The 18,450-nt window shown below is 39.9% G+C and overlaps 1 protein-coding gene across 6 annotated transcripts in view; it reads right to left on the reverse strand.

The window, feature by feature from the left end:
* Positions 1-18,450, reverse strand: part of RNF144B (ring finger protein 144B) — a 141,669-nt gene that overhangs the window by 24,669 nt on the left and 98,550 nt on the right. For 5 of the 6 annotated variants that reach the window (XM_043908441.1, XM_043908438.1, XM_043908440.1 and 2 more), the window contains one exon: positions 8,911-9,015. The exons of the other annotated variant lie outside the window; for it this stretch is intronic. In XM_043908441.1, coding sequence (XP_043764376.1) covers positions 8,911-9,015 — 105 coding nt within the window. The remainder of the gene's footprint in view (positions 1-8,910; positions 9,016-18,450) is intronic. 6 annotated transcript variants of the gene reach the window in all.

Consider the following 18,450-nt stretch of genomic DNA (forward strand, 5'->3'; position numbering starts at 1 on the left):
TTCTTGGAATTCTCCAGGCCAGAATGCTGGAGTGGGTAGGGTTCCCTTCTCCAGGAGATCTTCCCAGCCTAGGGATCAAACTCAGGTCCCCCACATTGCAGGCTATTCTTTACCAACCGGGTCACCAGGGAAGCCCCGCCACCACCTAAAACAGATTCTGAACTGATGAAGACCTTCAAACCCCTGAAAGTAAACCCCTAAAAATTCTGATCAATAAGAAGCAATTTATACAACAGCTAAGTCCAACAGAGTTGATGGGAGACAAAGCAAACAAGAGATGAGATAATGTTTCAGAGAGAGATGAAATTCTAATGAGAAAAATGACAGAAATTAATGCAGTAAAAAAGTCAACAATGAAAAAAAAAAAGTCAACAATGGTAGCGATGGAAATTTAATTTTATATTAGAAAGATAAATTTCATCTGAGCACACATTACTGCTAAGAGGGAAGTCAGAGGTGTCTAGCTTTTTTTGTCTCTGCCTCTACTTTTTATCTATTTTATTATTTTCCAGATCAAAAGTTTGTATGGAATTAGGCCTTAACACAGTAAATCAATTTTTCTGTTGAAATCTGTGATCACAAAGAGTTAGTTCCATCACTTCTCACGCTGTTTGATCCTTTTGGAATCAAGTTAACACAGAACACACCGCTCTCTTCTCCAGCACCTCCCTCCTAGACTTATATCTGCTCCATATACTCACTGAGAGTCTATTATGGGTAAAGTGTTGGCTGGGAGCTTAGGATACAAAAGGAGATACAAGCTGCCTTCAAGGAACTTAAATTACTCAGGAGGTAATATGTACACATAGGTTTTAAAAAAGATCTATTCCTTGATCTTATGTCTGTAAGATCTCACAGATGAGAGTTAATTTTCTGAAATGTGTTTATATACTTTGACATTTTCTGTTTTTCTTTTTTAAGTTAATTTTTATCAGAGTATATTTGCTTTACAATGTTGTGTTAGCTTCTGCTGTCCAGCAAAGTGAATCAGCTATACATTTACACATATCCCTTTTGGGATCTCCTTCCCATTTAGATCACCATGGAGAAGTGAGGAGAGTTCACTGTGCTATACAGTCGGTTTCCATTAGTTATCTATTTTATGCATAATATCAACAGAGTATTTATGTCAGTCTCCCAATTCATCTCACCTCCTCTTCCCCCACAGTACCCACACGTTTGTTCTCTACATCTGTCTCTATTTCCGCCTTGCAAACAAGACCATCTATATCACTTTTCTAGACTCCACATATATGCATTAATATACAGTATTTGCTTTTCTCTTTTTGACTTACTTAACTTTGTATGTATAAACTTTAGTTTAAAAAAAAACAAAAGATGATTCAGAGTATTAAATTCCCAGTTCCATTGCGATCTGAAGCTAAGTCACCACTAGTTAAGGTCTTTTACAATTATAAAATTGAAATAAATGTTTAGGATGATTACTGAAGGTTCAATCAGGCTACAGGTTAAGGAACTACTGCTTAAAAAAAGAAAGAAATCACAGGGACACTAAAATTGATTGCAAAACGGAAATCCTAGAGAATAATGGAACAGATTATAACGAGGTGTGTTATGTATTCAATTATCCTCTTCCTGTGAACAAAGCAATTCCAAATCATTCAAAGACATAACAGGACATTTTTTTTTTAACCTTTTTATTTTGAAATAACTTTAGACTTACAAAAAGTTGCAAAAACTTGTATAGAGTTCCTAAATGTCATTTCCCTCAATTTCTCCTAACAGGAGCACCTTGGTTACATAACCACAGATAATTATTAAAAAAATGAAATTTACACTGATATAAAATAATCTGAGGGCCATATTCAAACTTCACAAACTGTCCCAGTAATGTCTGTTTTTTTTTTTTTTCAGTCCAAGATCCAATTTGGGACACCACCTAGCATTTAGTTGCCATGTCTTCTTAACCTTCTCCAATCTATGGCAGTTTCTTGGTATCTTTCTGACTTTCACGACCTTGACATGTTTGAAGGGTTCAGGCCACTTACTTTGTACAATATTCTCCAGCATGGGTTTGTCTGATTCTCTCTCATGATTACGCTGAGGTTGTGCATTTTTAGCAAGAATATCACAGAAGTGATGTTGGGCCATCAGGAGATACATGAGGACAACCTGTCTCGTTACTGTCAATATTAACTTTTTAATTTTGGTGAAGGTGGCTCAGACTGCAAAGAAACCGCCTGTAATGCAGGAGACCCAGGTTCGATCCCTGGGTTGGGATACCCTAGAGTAGGAAATGGTAACCCACTCCAGGATTCTTGCCTGAAGAATTCCAGGGACAGAGGAGCCTGGCGGGCTACAGTCCATAGAGTCACAGAGAGTTGACCACGACTTAGCGTGGCACAGCAAGGCGGTATCTGTCAGATTTCCATACCTTTTGTAACCAGCAAGTATTTTGCAGGGAGATATTTTGAGTCTACAAATATCCCATTTCTCATCATAGGTTTTCCTACTAATTTCTGTATTTATCAATAATTCTTGCCTAGGGACTTCCCTTGTGGTCCAGTGGTTAGGACTTGGCCCTTCCAATGTGGGGGGTGCAGCTTCAATCCCTGGTTGGGAAGCTAAGATTCCACATGCCTCACAGCCAAAAACCCAGAACATAAAACAGAAGCAATATTTTAACAAATTCTGTAAGACTTAAAAAAAAATAATTATTGCCTATAATACTTATTATTGTGGCATTTGTTTAATAATGATTTTTGATTTCTATCACTCATTCTGCATTTGTAAATTAGAATTCTATTATAAGGAAAGGTTGTGCCTTATCCCTCATGTATTTGTTTATTCATTTATTTATTTAGATCAGTATGAACTAATGGTATTTATTTTATTGAGTGAGTTCTAACCCATTACTAACCAGACTCATATCCATGCAACAGAAACAAAAATTTCTAAGTATCTTCTCAAATATTGAGGGTACATTCCCCTCAAACCGACTACTAAAAATTCCTGCACTTGATTGAAAGTGATTTTTAATTATTTCTCCTTTGGAATTTGTACTAATCTACCTGTTAAACAAAAATTTTATCCCTCCTCCTATCCAAGAATGAAAGATGACGTTTTCTCCTCATCACTACAGAAAAAAAATTCTTAATTCAAAGAAAAGGCAAATTCAGTTTCATTGTAATAGAACAAAAACAATAATATCAGAATATTAACAACAAAAACCTACTAATTACCTGTAGCCATCGAATCACTGTCTTTGTTGTTGTTGTTAAAAATAAACCTGGGGATACTTATTAAGTTCCTACTCGGCTGAAAGTCTTCACTTTTCCAATCCCCTCTACCTAGAGCAGAGCATAAGCAGGGAATTCAGAATATATGTATATGTGGAGTGCTTTTGGATAGCTCAAATATCCACAAATGGAAGAAATAAAAGACACATCCTTGGGTGTCATTATTAACTATGACTATCCCATAATATTTGAGCAAGCATCACTACCTACACTGACACAAACCCTACAAAGACCAAAGAAAAAGAGAGGGCAGACAGGCCTGCTAGCCAGAGAAGTGTTTATGCTAAGAGTGCAATGTCTTCTCATTACATTGACAAATACAGTATATACTGTCTTTTACTTGGAAAAGTGAAATGGTTAAAACACAAAAGCTGGGGACCAGCTTTCATGTATGTACTACCATCAAGGTCTGGAAAGGTAAGACAGAAGGGGGGCGGGAAAGGCCAGACCTTTCTTAGATTTGACCCTTTAAAGCACACTTCTGCTACTGTTGCTTTTAAAAATTAAAGGAACAGACTGAACACAGAATACAAAAGATCAGTATATCTAGAGATGGAATTGACCATGGAATTGATCATGACAGCATGTTAAGGTTTTGGCAATTTCTGAAGAACTGCGCTCAGATGGTAAAGAATCTGCCCACATGTGGGAGACCTGGGTTCGATCCTGGGGTTGGGAAGCTTCCCTGGAGAAAGGAATGGCAAACCTCTCCAGTATTCTGGGCTGGAGAATTCCACAGACAGAGGAGTCTGGTGAGCTAAAATCCATGGGGTCACAAAGAGTTAGACACGACTGAGCAACTAACACACATATACACATGACTCGCAAAAAAATACAAGGGAAATAGTACTGGCCTTGTGATAAGTGCCCTATCTGACTAACACAGAAACTAAGAATGTTTCCTATCACAGCCCAGAAAATAAGAACCAGTACATTTGCCCATTCATCTGACTGTAGTAAACTAAGCTTATTGTTGTTGTTGTTTAGTTACTAACTCCTTTGCGACCCCGTGGACTGTAGCCCACCAGGCTCCTCTGTCCATGGGGTTTTCCAGGCAAGAATACTGGAATGGGTTGCCATTTCTTTCTCCAGGGGATCTTCTGACCCAGGGATCAAATCTGCATCTCCTGCATTGGCAGGCAGGTTCTTTACACTGAGCCACCAGGGAAACCAAGCTCAAACCAGCTATCAAATCATAGCTGGGAAAACAAGAGGACATCATTGTCTTAGAGCCAGAAGGCAGGGCTCTTTGGGGAACTGAAAGGTGGAGACCTGGAGTTCCAGGACCAGGAATCTCTCAGAAAGAGGCTGCTTTTGGTCTTCTTTTTTCACCTGTTCTACAGAGGCCTCAGGCTTCCCTGGCGGCCCAGTGGTAAAGAATCTGCCTGCAATGTGGGAGACCTGGGTTCGATCCCTGAGTTGGGAAGATCCCCTGGAGAAGGGAATAGCTACCCACTCCTGGAGTGGCCTGGAGAATTCCATGGACTGTATAGTCCATGGGGGTCACAAAGAGTCAGACACGACTGACCGACTTTCATTTCACTTACCAAAACCACCCTAAATAAGCATGTGATATGAGTAAAAACTAAGGGGCTTCCCTGGTGGCTCAGAAGGTAAAGAACCCACCTGTAAAGCAGAAGACCTGAGTTCGAGCCCTGGGTCAAGAAGATACTATGGACTACCCACTACACTATTCTTGCCTGGAGAATTCCATGAACAGAGAGCCTGGTGGACTATAGTCCACGGGGTCACAACGAGTCAGACATGACTGAGCGACTAACACTTTCACTTTCATGAGTAAAAACTGTGTTTATTTTGCAAATGCAGCTTTAAATTTCTTGGCACCCCCAACCCCCCCATCCCAGTCTTTCCATGGCGTACGACCCTAAATCCCTTCCTATAGCGATTCTGAAGCCCCTGTTCTTGAGAAGAACAACTGCACCCATTCGCCCTCTGGTGCACGCTGTAGCACCAGGAGTAAAGGCGGGTTGTTTCAGTGTCCTAGGACTTGGAAGGAGGATGGGTGAGTGAGAAGCTGTTCTCAGCCATCCATCACCAGCTGGCAACAGGAGAAAGTCCCACTTCTCAGGTCCTGTAATGGTAGGCATTTATGTGCTTGCTGCTCAAATCTGACATGGTCCAGACACATGGTTCATGCTTTCCCTGTAAGTGATGGTTATGTTCCTTCCCTAACACAGTAAGGAAGCTGCTTCTTGAGTGAGTCACCGCCTTCTGAACAGAGCTACTAACTTCAAGCAAAGGCTGTGCCTGAAGTAATGCTATCGGAACCAACCATCTGTGTCCTGCCTTTCAAAATTCCATGTTGGACAAGATTCCTGGATCAAACACTGCTGAGCAACAGCTGGAAGGACCAGATGACGCAAGAGAGGAAAGTTTTCCTTTTCCCTGGCTCCCAGTGGGTGCACCTCTAGGACACAAGTGCTCCAGTCACTTCTTCCCTCCAGCTTCCATGACATTGAAGGGGAGCTGCCTCTTCCACTGTTTCTTACATAAGCAAACAGGTTTTGGATTGGGCACTGAATCCTTTGCTGATGAAGCTACTCCCGATAAACTGAAGTGAAGGGAGCCACGGCTGAACCAATTTGGAAGCATCAAAGCTTGCAGGAGACAAATACATGAAGCAGAGTCAACTCTGTGGGCTAGACCTACATAGGAAAGCGTTCAGAGGAAAGAGCTTAAATTCCTGGTGTCCTTTGAAGAGGAAAAATTTTATACTTCCATGCATTTTATAAGAAAATGAGAAGTGAAGGATCATGTATTATAATACAAACAGGAACATCACTAAGGGAACCTCATCCTTAACCAGAATTATTCTTAACAAGCAAAGTATATTTCTGTGTTACCTATAGAAATAAATGTTTAAAAAACAAATGATAGGAAAGTAGTCACAGAGGCAGAATCCAGAGAAGCACAATCTGGATGTACCATTGTGATAGACTCAATAATATCTAGATTAAGAACTATGTATTATAATAACTGTATATGAGAAAAGTGTGATGGCAAGCAAGTCAGACAGGCAGACGGTATAGCCCAAGTTCATATGTATGAGGTATTTGCTTTGAAAAGAGTCACCCCATATAAACTGATGAAGCCACCGACAGCTCCATTATAATCTACTCATTTCTCAATCCAAAAATGAGAGACAATCACCACCACAGCATTTGTTTTTCATTCTGGGGAAAAAAAAATAGTGGCAAGTTGGTTAAGAAGAGTTGATTACTGCAATTCACGCCCATCTTCAGGCAGGCTCTTAGCAAGACCGATGAGTACAGAAATGGTCCTTTAATGCCCCAGAGTGTCTGCTACTCATCTAATGAGAAACACACTTTGGAGAATATAAGAAATACCATAGTTTAGTTTGGAGTATGTTTTTGTTTTTTCAGATATCTGTTTTTCAGATATCCTTTTGTCATTTTTAAGAGCCATTGTGGGTTTATTTGCTTTTAATGCAGCCTAAAAGTAAAACTGTTTTTAAAGTAAAACTGGGTAAATGGAATCAGCACTAGGGAAGTGTAAATGAGAATGTGAACAGCGGGAAAAGTCAACATTAAGAAGGAGAAAAGAACTATGCGGGAAGATGACCAGAGAATGTCTGTACTAAGAAAATCAGAAAAGTGAGACTCTGCTCTAGAGATCTTTGGGACAAACCATGGCCTGTCACTCATCTATACACATTAGCCCTAACATTTGATATCCAAAGGCTCAGTGGCTAACGGTTACCATCCATTTAAAGTCTAGAACATCACTATGTAATGACCTTTCTGCGAAGAGGGAAATGTACTATTCTGTGCTGTCCAACCTGGTAGCCACTAGCCACATGTGGCAACCAAGTACTTAAAACGTGATCAGTGCAAAAAAAAAAGAAAAATGTGATCAGGGCAATCAAAGGAATGAATTTCTAATTTTAATTAGCTGCAAATAGCCACATGTAGGCTTATCTAGAAAAGAGATTGTAATTAATTTCAAAGGCTTGTTCAGAAAGGTCACTTCATTTATGTTTTAATAGCTTTTGCACACAAGAATTAAATAAGATTCCACGGCAGACACAACTCCTGCTGCCTGCTCCATCTCACACTTTTTACTCTTATAATTAATTATCTGGCTCATTATCAGTTGAATGTCTCTCCTTGAAGTCAGAAGCTCCAGGAGAACAGTATTGGGACTATCTTATTCACCTCTCTATCTTGACCGGGAAAGAGCCTGGCACTTTGTACACTCAATAAACATCTGTTGACTGATCAGACCTCACAGAAGCAAGTCAAAAAGGAAGCATGTTCCCTGGAAGGGTCATGTCTAGAAAGACACTCCTGCAAACCTGGGTCTCATTTTTAAAAACCATTTCCAAGTTGCACAGATCAATAGTATTCATGGTAGATAACCAAATCTTTCCCCCTCTTAATTTTCTCCCACCTATTTTTCACACAAAAGTTAACATTTCTCACCACAGGATTCACCCATTCAATACTACCTCTTTGTTTTAAAAATTCCATTTATTTCATGACTTTCCTAAAATGAACAACTTCTAAACCAATATGTATTCCTTTTATTCTTCCGCTCAAATCACTTCGCACTCACTTGTATCACTTACTTGGTATTTCGTAAGGTACACACAGGGCACCCAGATGCAGACTGGTTAAAAAGGGTCTAAACCATCTTTCTGACTGCTTTACTTACAAAAGAGATATATATATATGTAAAAGCACATCTGTATATATAAAGAGCATGTGTGTATGTACATGGATGGATACACACACTTTCATACAGACACAGGCACAGAGGAACGTACATATATACCCACACATATATACCTACACACATATATGCATTCTATTGGACTTTCAATTATCAAGACCTTTACTCTGCACTCTATTTATCCACTGAGTTCTACTTTTAAAGCCATGCAATCTGTCAGAAAGAACTGGATTGGAATTCTAACTCTTTTGCCTTTTAGATATGCACTCTTGAGCAAGTTATTTAGACCCTCTGAGCTTCAGTTTTATAAATCTATTGAATGTATTAGATAGTATACTGGATAAGAAAGCAACTACATGAAGGTATACAAGATTTGAAATGAGCAGAACCTGAAAGCTAAAAGCTGATTTAAAGGCAAGCTATTAAATGGGGATTAAAAAAACAAAGAGACATGTCAAAGTGAGAAGAACTCACTCAAAAAAACACATTTCTATACCTGATAAACACTGCATGAAAGGCCTTTCTCTGCTCTTTAGAACTGGTTCAATGCAGGCTACCTCTGCAGAATCATAATAATTTATGTTATCTATAACTACAGCTAATCAGTCATCTGTTTATCTTTGAAGTATTAAAAATCCCCAGGCCCCTGACTATTCAGCCTCCAAAGCTCACCTTTGGCAAATTGGACTTCTAGCACCTTGGCCTATTCTAGAACTTATTCAACACTCAGGGGGCATTTATAAATAGAACCAAAGTAAATAACAGCTTTAACAGCCTCTATAAAGAATCCAAGGTATGTAGCAATAAAGCACTCCTTTAAAAAGTTAACCCCTGTATTTTGTTTCTAGACTCCCTGGTAGAGATGTACATAAAGAGCCAAGATCCTAGGAAATCATGTCAACAGGAAAACAGGGAAGATCAGGGCACCCATCCATACCTCAGCTTCCTGCAAGATCCCATGGTTTAGGCACACCATGTCCGGGCAAGTGATGGGAGACCCACATCCTTCTCGGATTGCCAGCTGCATGTACTGTTTCAGACACTAGAAGTTAAGAAGGAAAAAGACAATTACCCACCACATTACAGAAGCCCCAAGGTTATATAACTGCCACTGCCTCTTCTTCCTTAATTGGCAGTACTGGGGCTCCTGCACTCAGGAAACCAAAGTTATCGTGAGTGTGAATACTAAGTGCCATCACTCTGGAAAGAACGCAGAGACAGGTAATTAATTATGTATGACTTCATCCTAAGAATACTGAGTTTATCCAAGGTAACAAGTCAAATTCCTGTATGCTCACACATTTTATCCATCATAGACTGGGAAAAGGAGAAACATTCTTTTTGCACTAATGGCAAAAGCCTTCTCAGTACTTCAAAAAGAAAAAAAAAAACTCATGTGACTTCCCAGGTCCAATTTTACCCTGTGGTCCTCTCTCTCAAATCTGCCCAGAAGCAGAATTCATGTCAAGCTCACCAAATAGAATCAAAATAAGATTAAGGTCCTGGCTTATCTACAAATACTCTCAATAGCAAATACACCTGGAAAAGGAAATGTCAAAGACAATTTGAGCCCTTCAAATTGAGACCCTCAAATGAGACCCTCCAGGAACTGTGCGCCTTGGCAGATGCTAAAATTGGGGGGGGGGGTGGTTTTGAGTAGAATCTGAGAAAAAAAAATATATAGGAAATAAGAAACCCAGAGAGAAGTACTACAACATGAAGGACAAACTGGTGTCACTGGTAAAAGCTTAACTAGTAAATAGATCCTAATGACATAATTGTGAAGTCTTTTCCTTTCATTGACCATCTTTATGCATTTTCCCCATCTGAAACTAGAACTATCACAACTTTATTACTTCAGAAAAATAATCATGTATTAAGGTTTATCTGACTGAAATTACTGCTACAATGTACTAATGAATTAATGACTAAGCCAAACCATTTAAACCAAATTTTTTCCTCTCTAAATATTTAAAAATTCCCTTCTTCAAGGAGTCAATCATTTTTATCACAGAGAAAACTAGAAAATAGCCTCATTATCCAAAATAGAAAAACTCATCAGTAAATTATGCTAAATTCAAGCAACTGAATGCTGAGGAATCAGGAAAAGTACTTTCAAACGATGTTTAAAGACAATGGGGAAATGCATGGGATTTCGTATGAACTGGGGAATAAAAGATGATTTAGCATGAATCGGAAAATAGACAATATCTGAGAGCAGAGTCCTCTTAAGTCACTTTTCCCCTACAATTGACCACATATAGATATAATATTTTAATTTTCATTTTTCTGCTCAAGAGAAGAGTGCACATTCACTTGGTCTTGGGGTTACTGTGCCAAATATGGGCTCCAGTATGAGGAAGAATAACTCAAGAAAGCAGCAGCAAGGAAACGTGAGGAAGAATTTCAATGTACAGGCAAAACTCAAGAGGGAGTACACACGTAGCTCAAGAAAAATAATGTCACACTAAGGGACACATGAGTAAATGATGCAAAGCCTTGTCCACCCAGCTCTGCTCCTGAGGACCGACCTCTCAACCTTCCATCTGCCACTAGATCCCAGCTGCCACTTGAAATTGAACTAGAAGGTGAAAATGTATGGTTTCTAGGCTCAAGGGGAAGACATCTGAGAAAAACAAAGTGAATGGTACAATGAGCATCAAATCCTAATACCTAGGCTCCAGCCTCCGAGCCACTCTATCAGCTGACATTGGGAACATTACCTAATATTGACAATGGGAACATTACCATGACCCAGACTGGCCTCCCTTCAATTTAAAAAAATTTTTAATTGGAAGAGAATTGCTTTACAATAGTGTGTTGGTTTCTGCCACACATCAGCATGAATCAGCCATAGGTATGTACGTGTCCCCTCCATCATGAACCTCCCTCCCACCTCCCACCTCATCTCACCCCTCAAGGTTGTCACAGAGCACCCCTTCAAGCCCTCTGCGACATACAGCAACTTCCCACTGCTATTTCAGATATGTTACATGTTACATATTTTACATATGGTAATGTATATGTTTTCATGCTACTCTCTCAATTTCTGACACTCCCTTCATTTTTAAAATGGGGATAATAATACCTATTATGGCTACTTCCCAGGGTTTAAAACACTCATATACTCACAAACCCAGAATTTTGTACGTGGAAGCCCTTTGGAAATGTGCAAGCTGCAGAACACTTAGTCATATTTTTACTGCGTTTCACTTGGTCTTGGCTTCCCTGGTACTCAGCTGGTAAAGAATCTGCCTGCAATAAAGGAGACCCCGGTTCAATTCTTGCATTGGGAAGATCCACTGGAGATGAGATAGGCTATCTACTCCCGTACTCTTGGGCTTCCCTGGTCGCTCAGCTGGTAAAGAATTCGCTTGCAATATGGGAGACCTGGGTTCGATCCCTGGGTTGGGGAGATCCCCTGGAGAAGGGAACGGCTACCCACTCCAGTATTCTGGCCTGGAGAATTCCATGGACTATAGTCCATGGAGTCACAAAGAGCCAGACACGACTGAGCAACTTTCACTCACTCACTCACCCAGTCTTAAACTTCCAGAAACTTTGTGGAGAAATGTTAATCTTTTAGTCTTGTGAGACTATTCTTTCTCTGCTCCCTTCAGGAAACCAGTTAAGCCACTTGTGGCAGAGAAGTTCCATAAACAGAGCAGACATTTACAACAGAACACACACTTCTATTCAATTCTCTCTGTAGAACTATTTGCATCTATAGAAAAGACTTAAATAGGAACTAAAGAGACTATGTGTATCTTTAAAGGCAAAAAAAAATTCATTTCAACTTTCATTGTAAATTTGTAAAGCCAAAATCTAAGCTATCCCAGCAGTTTATAATGGCTGCTCTATTTGCTAAGGTAATGCTCTTAGGAAGGCTGCAACCACAATACACAAACTAATGAATTTTGAGGCTTCCCACAAAGTCCCTCCTGACCATTATATTATCTGACCCATGCTTCGAGGACAGAAGTTAGAGCTGTGTACACTAACTAAAGTCTGTGAGTATATGATCTCTTTAAAAAAATTATGAGAAATACTGGTTCAAGATAAAAATTTGTAAGTGCAAGTTGCAAAGGGATGCTGCAGCACAGGCACCTGACTCCATCACTGAGGTGTTTCTATTGAAGGCAAAGAGGGAGACAACCAGCTCTACTGGATTTACAAGTACCTTAGGCTCATTATACGTCTTACATCAGCTTTCACTAAAATTTAATCTCAAACCCTCCCTGTCTTCTTCACTACCTCTGGTTAAAGCACAAAAGAACCAATAGCAATCACATGAACCCCTGTGCACATTGCATAACCTACATAAAATGGTTAATAATTCTGGGAGAAATGGCATCGAGCTTGTAAATAAAAATAGAGAAACACGGAAAAAAGAAAATATTATTTAGTCACATTTTTAAAAATAACATGCCATTAAACAATGGCATTAAACAGAAGTCTAAATAGGCAATTTTCATAAGAGCGAATATATTCTAAGGGAAAATGTTTCAAAAATTGAACTTTTCAAAAACCTTGATGACACAAGAAAGAAACGATTTCTCCTTTTAAAGCATCAATGTTTCACTTAGTTTGATAGAACACAGAAGCATCTTCAGATCATTAAGATCATGTGTAACAATAAGGATTGTTCCTCAAAATCATTCCATAGCACTCAAGGACTCAGATGAGATTTAATCAAGGATTTAACCATCAAACATCTGTTGAGCCAGATGACCTGTCTGTTTCAACCCTGAAAGTCTACGAATTATGTAAAGTAGTTCAGTTCAGTCGCTCAGTCGTGTCTGACTCTTTGCGACCCCATGAATCGCAGCACACCAGGCCTCCCTGTCCATCACCAACTCCCAGAGTTTACCCAAACCCATGTCCATCGAGTTGGTGATGCCATCCAACCATCTCATCCTCTATCGTCCCCTTCTCCTCCTGCCCTCAATCTTTCCCAGCATCACCGTCTTTTCAGATGAGTCAGCTCTTCACATCAGGTGGCCAAAGTACTGGAGTCTCAGCTTCAGCATCAGTCCTTCCAATGAACACCCGGGACTGACCTCCTTTAGGATGGACTGGTTGGATCTCCTTGCAGTCCAAGGGACTCTCAAGAGTCTTCTCCAACACCACAGTTCAAAAGCATCAATTCTTCGGCGCTCAGCTTTCTTTATAGTCCAACTCTCACATCCATACGTGACCACTGGAAAAACCACAGCCTTGACTAGATGGACCTTTGTTGGCAAAGTAATGTCTCTGCTTTTTAATATGCTGTCTAGGCTGGTCATAACTTTCCTTCCAAGGAGTTAAGTGCCTTTTAATTTCATGGCTGCAATCACCATCTGCAGCAATCTTGGAGCCCAGAAAAATAAAGTCAGCCACTGTTTCCCCATATATCTGCCATGAAATGTAAAGTAGAGTCTTTCCATAAACGGGTTTCTTCTAGGTCCGTTTCAAGGATGCTATTTTCCAATTTATCAAAGGGCATTCTTCATGAGGTATTCTCATCTATCAGGTAGACATGGAAAAAGAGCTACAACATTCAGACAAAGCTATGTATCTACCACCAGAATTACAGCATACATGTGTGTGCATACATGTATAATATACACATACACACATACACTGTACAGTTGTTCTCTGTCACTAGGTTATATCTTTCTTTTTTTTTTTTTTTTGGTTATATCTTTCTTAAAGATTTTTCTTCTAAGAAAAAAAAAGCACTACCATGAATTTGGTTGATGGAACTGAATTCAAATTTTTAAGATGGAAGTACCAGCTCTAAAGTCTCCTCTGCATTTTGGGCAAGTCATTTAACCTCTTTCACTACAGCACTCACAATTATAAAATGGGACAGTACCACCTGCCTACCCTACTCTCAGGGAAATGGAGAGTCCTCCACGAGAAAAAATACATGAAAACCGAGAGAGGCAGCAAATGTCAAGAAGAGAATGGAATAGAAGTCTCTGAACTCTAGGCAGGCACGCAGAAATGAAAGTCCCAGAAGGGATGCGACCCCCCGACTTCCCTGGTGGTCCAGCGGTTAAGAATCTGCCTGCCAATGCCGGGGACATGGGTTCGATCCCTGGTCTGGGAAGATCTCACATGCTGTAGGACAACTAAGCCTGTGGGCCACAACTACCCAGCCTGTGTTCTAGAGTCCATGCTGTGCCAAAAGAGAAGCCTCCGCAGTGAGACGCTCAAGCACTGCAATTGGAGAGGAGCCCCTGCTAGCTGCAACTAGTGAAGGCCCTCATGGATCAACGAAGTCCCAGCACAGTCAAAAATAAATAAATAAATTGAATTTTTTTTAAAAAGAGAGATGTGACTCCAAGAGGATGGGGAGGGGGAGGTAAGAGGATAATAGGTTTGGTTGCAAGAAAAGAGATAAGACGTGCCATTAACTGAAAGTTTAAACTGACCGCCAGGACCCTGGACACCTCTCGATGCAGAGGCGGGGGTTCTGAAAGCAAAGAAGAGCTGGCAGCCACACGGCTTGAAGCTGAGCTGATGACTACTGACCTAGGGTTTCCCATCCCTTGCTCTGCGATGGCTAGGAAAGGAGGTGATAAGGGGAAAGTCTTTAAGGCCAAAATCTAGACTGGCCTTGAGTAAGTATCTGTTTTGCTTTTTATCATTGCTGGCACAAGGCTGTACACGAAAATGGATATTGAATAAAATGGAGACTAACACTTCTCAGCCTCAGGACACAATTTCATCACAATGTCTCAAATGTGTTCTAAATAACAGCTCTTACTGAAGCCAGGATTCTGTTTACTTCGGTTCAGACTACACAAGATCCAAGAATAAAGCCTTCTTTGTTAGATGCTGTTGACTTAAATTATTAGTAAACTCAAGATGGTATCTCTCCCAATTCAAAAGTCTTTTAACACACCCAGGACATCCTGGCTTGGACACATATAATGGTCCAAAAACATTCAAATAAATCAACAATCCATAGCTAAGCAAGTAAGTCGTTTCCTGGTATAGTGTGATCCTAAAATTTTTTTCTTATAAAAACCCTTTCAGAAACCTTGGCTTTTCACAGATATTATATTCCTAGTGACAGGGATCCCCTTCATACCTCTTTGTCAACCATGACATCAGAGGACTGATAGGAAAATTCACTATCAGGTGACTATAAAGAAGCCCCAAATCAAGCAATAAGCCATAACTAATGTTAAAAAAAAAAGACCTTAGTTTTTACATTTCTCATCCTTAAGCTTCTCTGATACGAGAAAGCCTTGTCTTGGACCCCAACCTGATACAACGCCCAGCCTGTCTGCTCTCACAGACCTTGGTGCCTAGCTAACACAATACGTTTCAAACCGGGTGCAAAGGTGCATTCCTGGGAGCTTAGTTTTCCATGGCAAGAGTTTCCCCCCCCCCCCCGTTTTATGTTTATTTAATGATATGAATAAAAGAGAACACCCATTTCTACTCAATCTCAATGCTCACACTAGTGTTTGTGCTACAGTTCTGTTTTTCCAAGTAGGCATACTTTCATTGTCAGAGGCAGATAAAATAAAACTATGGAGGAGGTGTCTGGGCCAAGTGTCAGCTCTACAAATCAAGATTCCAGCCCAGAAAGGTGGCAAGATCACGGAATTGCTACTAGTTAACCGGAACACACCAAACTCAGAGCCTGAATGTTAAAAGTGATTTAGTGGAAACTAAACACCATCCTTCACATTAATGTTAAGTTAATGTTAACTTAAATTTCAGTGGTCTATAAAGTGAAGACAATCAAAGACAGGGAAACCTGATGTGCTGCAGTCCATGGGGTCACAGTGAGTCAGATATGACTTAGTGACTGAACAAAAACAATGTTAATTCATATTCAGCTTATGCACTTACTCTGATGTTCTTGTTTAAGAGATACAAGTCTAAATGTGCTTAAACTGATATGTTTGTATCAGTTTAAGGGAGGCTAAAGTAAAAATGATTTAAAAATATCTCAGTATTGGGGTTCAAATTATTTTCCCCTCCAAAGAAATCCATATAAATTCATCAGAAGGTAGAGAACAGTAGGGCTGGTGGTATGGCATTTTTTCTTGAGGACATATCAGAACAACAGGCCCTCCAAAGAGGATTTTATAAACTATACGACTGCCTCCTCTCCCTCAATTTTCTGAAAGACTTGGATTTTCCTCCCTACTTGCCAATAATCCCATCAACACCTTAGGTAATACCAGATGCTAACAACTGAAGCATGTTGAACATGGAAACCTGTATCACCCTACATTGCAGGAGACCGTGAACTTGCATATCTCACCAGTCACCCAGGGGTTCCATCAAGGTCTGGATCATTTCTGGATCATCAAAAGCATCTGGCACATGGTAGACAGTTAGACCTCTGAGGAGCTGGAAGCAAGAATCTATCACCCAGCAGCTTTGCAGCAGAAGTCAGCTCCCATCACTGAAATGAAAGCCCATCCTCAGCAGATGAATGGATAAGGAAGCTGTGGTACATATACACCATGGAATATTACTCAGCCATTAAAAAGAATTCATTTGAATCAGTTCTAATGAGATGGATGAAACTGGAGCCCATTATACAGAGTGAAGTAAGCCAGAAAGATAAAGAACATTACAGCATACTAACACATATATATGGAATTTAGAAAGATGGTAACGATAACCCTATATGCAAAACAGAAAAAGAGAAAAAAAGCCAAAGTCATTAAATTTTTCTATTTTCTATATTTTCTTCTAAAAGCTTTTTGGTTTTAGCTCTTAAATTAGGTCTATAATCCATTTTGAGTTACTGTTTTCAACTGTGAGGAAGCAGTCCATCTTCACTCTTTTGCAAATGGATATCCAGTTATCCAAGCACCATTTGTTGAAAAACTATTCTGTCCCCTTTGAATTGCCTTGGCACCCCTGATTAAAAGCAACTGACAAAATGTGAATTTACTTCTGGACTTTCAGTTCTATTCTATTGATCTGTCTGTCCTTTTGATGGTATCACACAGTTTTGATTACGATAGCACTACAATAAGTTTGAAAGCAGGAAGTACAGAACAGACTTTTGAACTCTGTGGGAGAAGGTGAGGGTGGGATGTTTCGAAAGAACAGCATGTATATTATCTATGGTGAAACAGATCACCAGCCCAGGCGGGATGCATGAGACAAGTGCTCGGGCCTGGTGCACTGGGAAGACCCAGAGGAATCGGGTGGAGAGGGAGGTGGGAGGGGGGATCGGGATGGGAAATACATGTAAATCTATGGCTGATTCATGTCAATGTATGACAAAACCCACTGAAAAAAAAAAATTAGGGAAATAAAAAATAAATAAAAAAAAAAAACACCACCACCAAAGATTTACCACAATTTAAAATAATAAAATGTAATCTCTTACAATTTAAATACATATATATGGAATTTAGAAAGGTGATAACGATAACCCTATATGCAAAACAGAAAAAGAGACACAGAAATACAGAACAGACTTTTGAACTCTGTGGGAGAAGGTGAGGGTGGGATGTTTCAAAAGAACAGCATGTATACTATCTATGGTGAAACAGATCACCAGCCCAGGTGGGATGCATGAGACAAGTGCTCCGGCCTGGTGCACTGGGAAGACCCAGAGGAATCGGGTGGAGAGGGAGGTGGGAGAGGGGATCGGGATTGGGAATACATGTAAATCCATGGCTGATTCATATCAATGTATGACAAACCCACTGGAAAAAAAAAATAATAATAATAATAATAAAAAAACTATAAAAAAAAAAGAAAGAAAGAAAGAAAAAAAGAAATACAAAAAAATAAATAAATAAAGAGATAATTACAAAAAAAAAAAAAAGAAAGCCCATCCACCTGCAGTCTTTATGGGTTTTCTCCTTTGACACATATGAGCCACTTCCACCTTCCAGGGCCAACTCCACTATTTTCTAGTTTCCATTCCCTGCTGCCTTTCAGGAAATTTACCCTCTTGATCATCTATTTTCTTTCTTGCATCTTGAATTGTTCCCTATCTGAGTTCTCCTTCAGCAGTTAAACATGTCTAAAAACATCTTAGTTAAAAAATAATAATGAAACAGTCAAGAAAATAGGGTTCCTTTACTCCTCTTGCTGGCTTTATATTGCCATGTTCATTCTTCTCATTCCTTATATGCATATACATGTATATAAATATGTACATGGGCTTCCCTGGTAGTTCAGTGGTGAAAAACCCTCCTGCCAATGCAAGAGACGTGGGCTCGATCCCTGGGTCGGGAAGGTCCTCTGGAGAAGAAATTGGCAACCCACTCCAGTATGCTTGCCTGGAGAATTCCATGGACAGAGGAGTCCGGCAGGCTACAGTCCACGGGGTCACAAAGAGTCAGATACAACTTAGCGACTAAAACAACAACAACAATATGTTTGTGTGTGTATTATACATATATTGTTGTTGTTTTTAGCTGCCCAGTCGTGTCCGACTCTTTGCAACCCCATTGACTGCAGCAGGCCATGTCCCTGTCCCTCACCATCTTCCAGA

The sequence above is a fragment of the Cervus elaphus genome, chromosome 7, assembly GCF_910594005.1.
Source record: "Cervus elaphus chromosome 7, mCerEla1.1, whole genome shotgun sequence".
Lineage (NCBI taxonomy): Eukaryota > Metazoa > Chordata > Mammalia > Artiodactyla > Cervidae > Cervus > Cervus elaphus.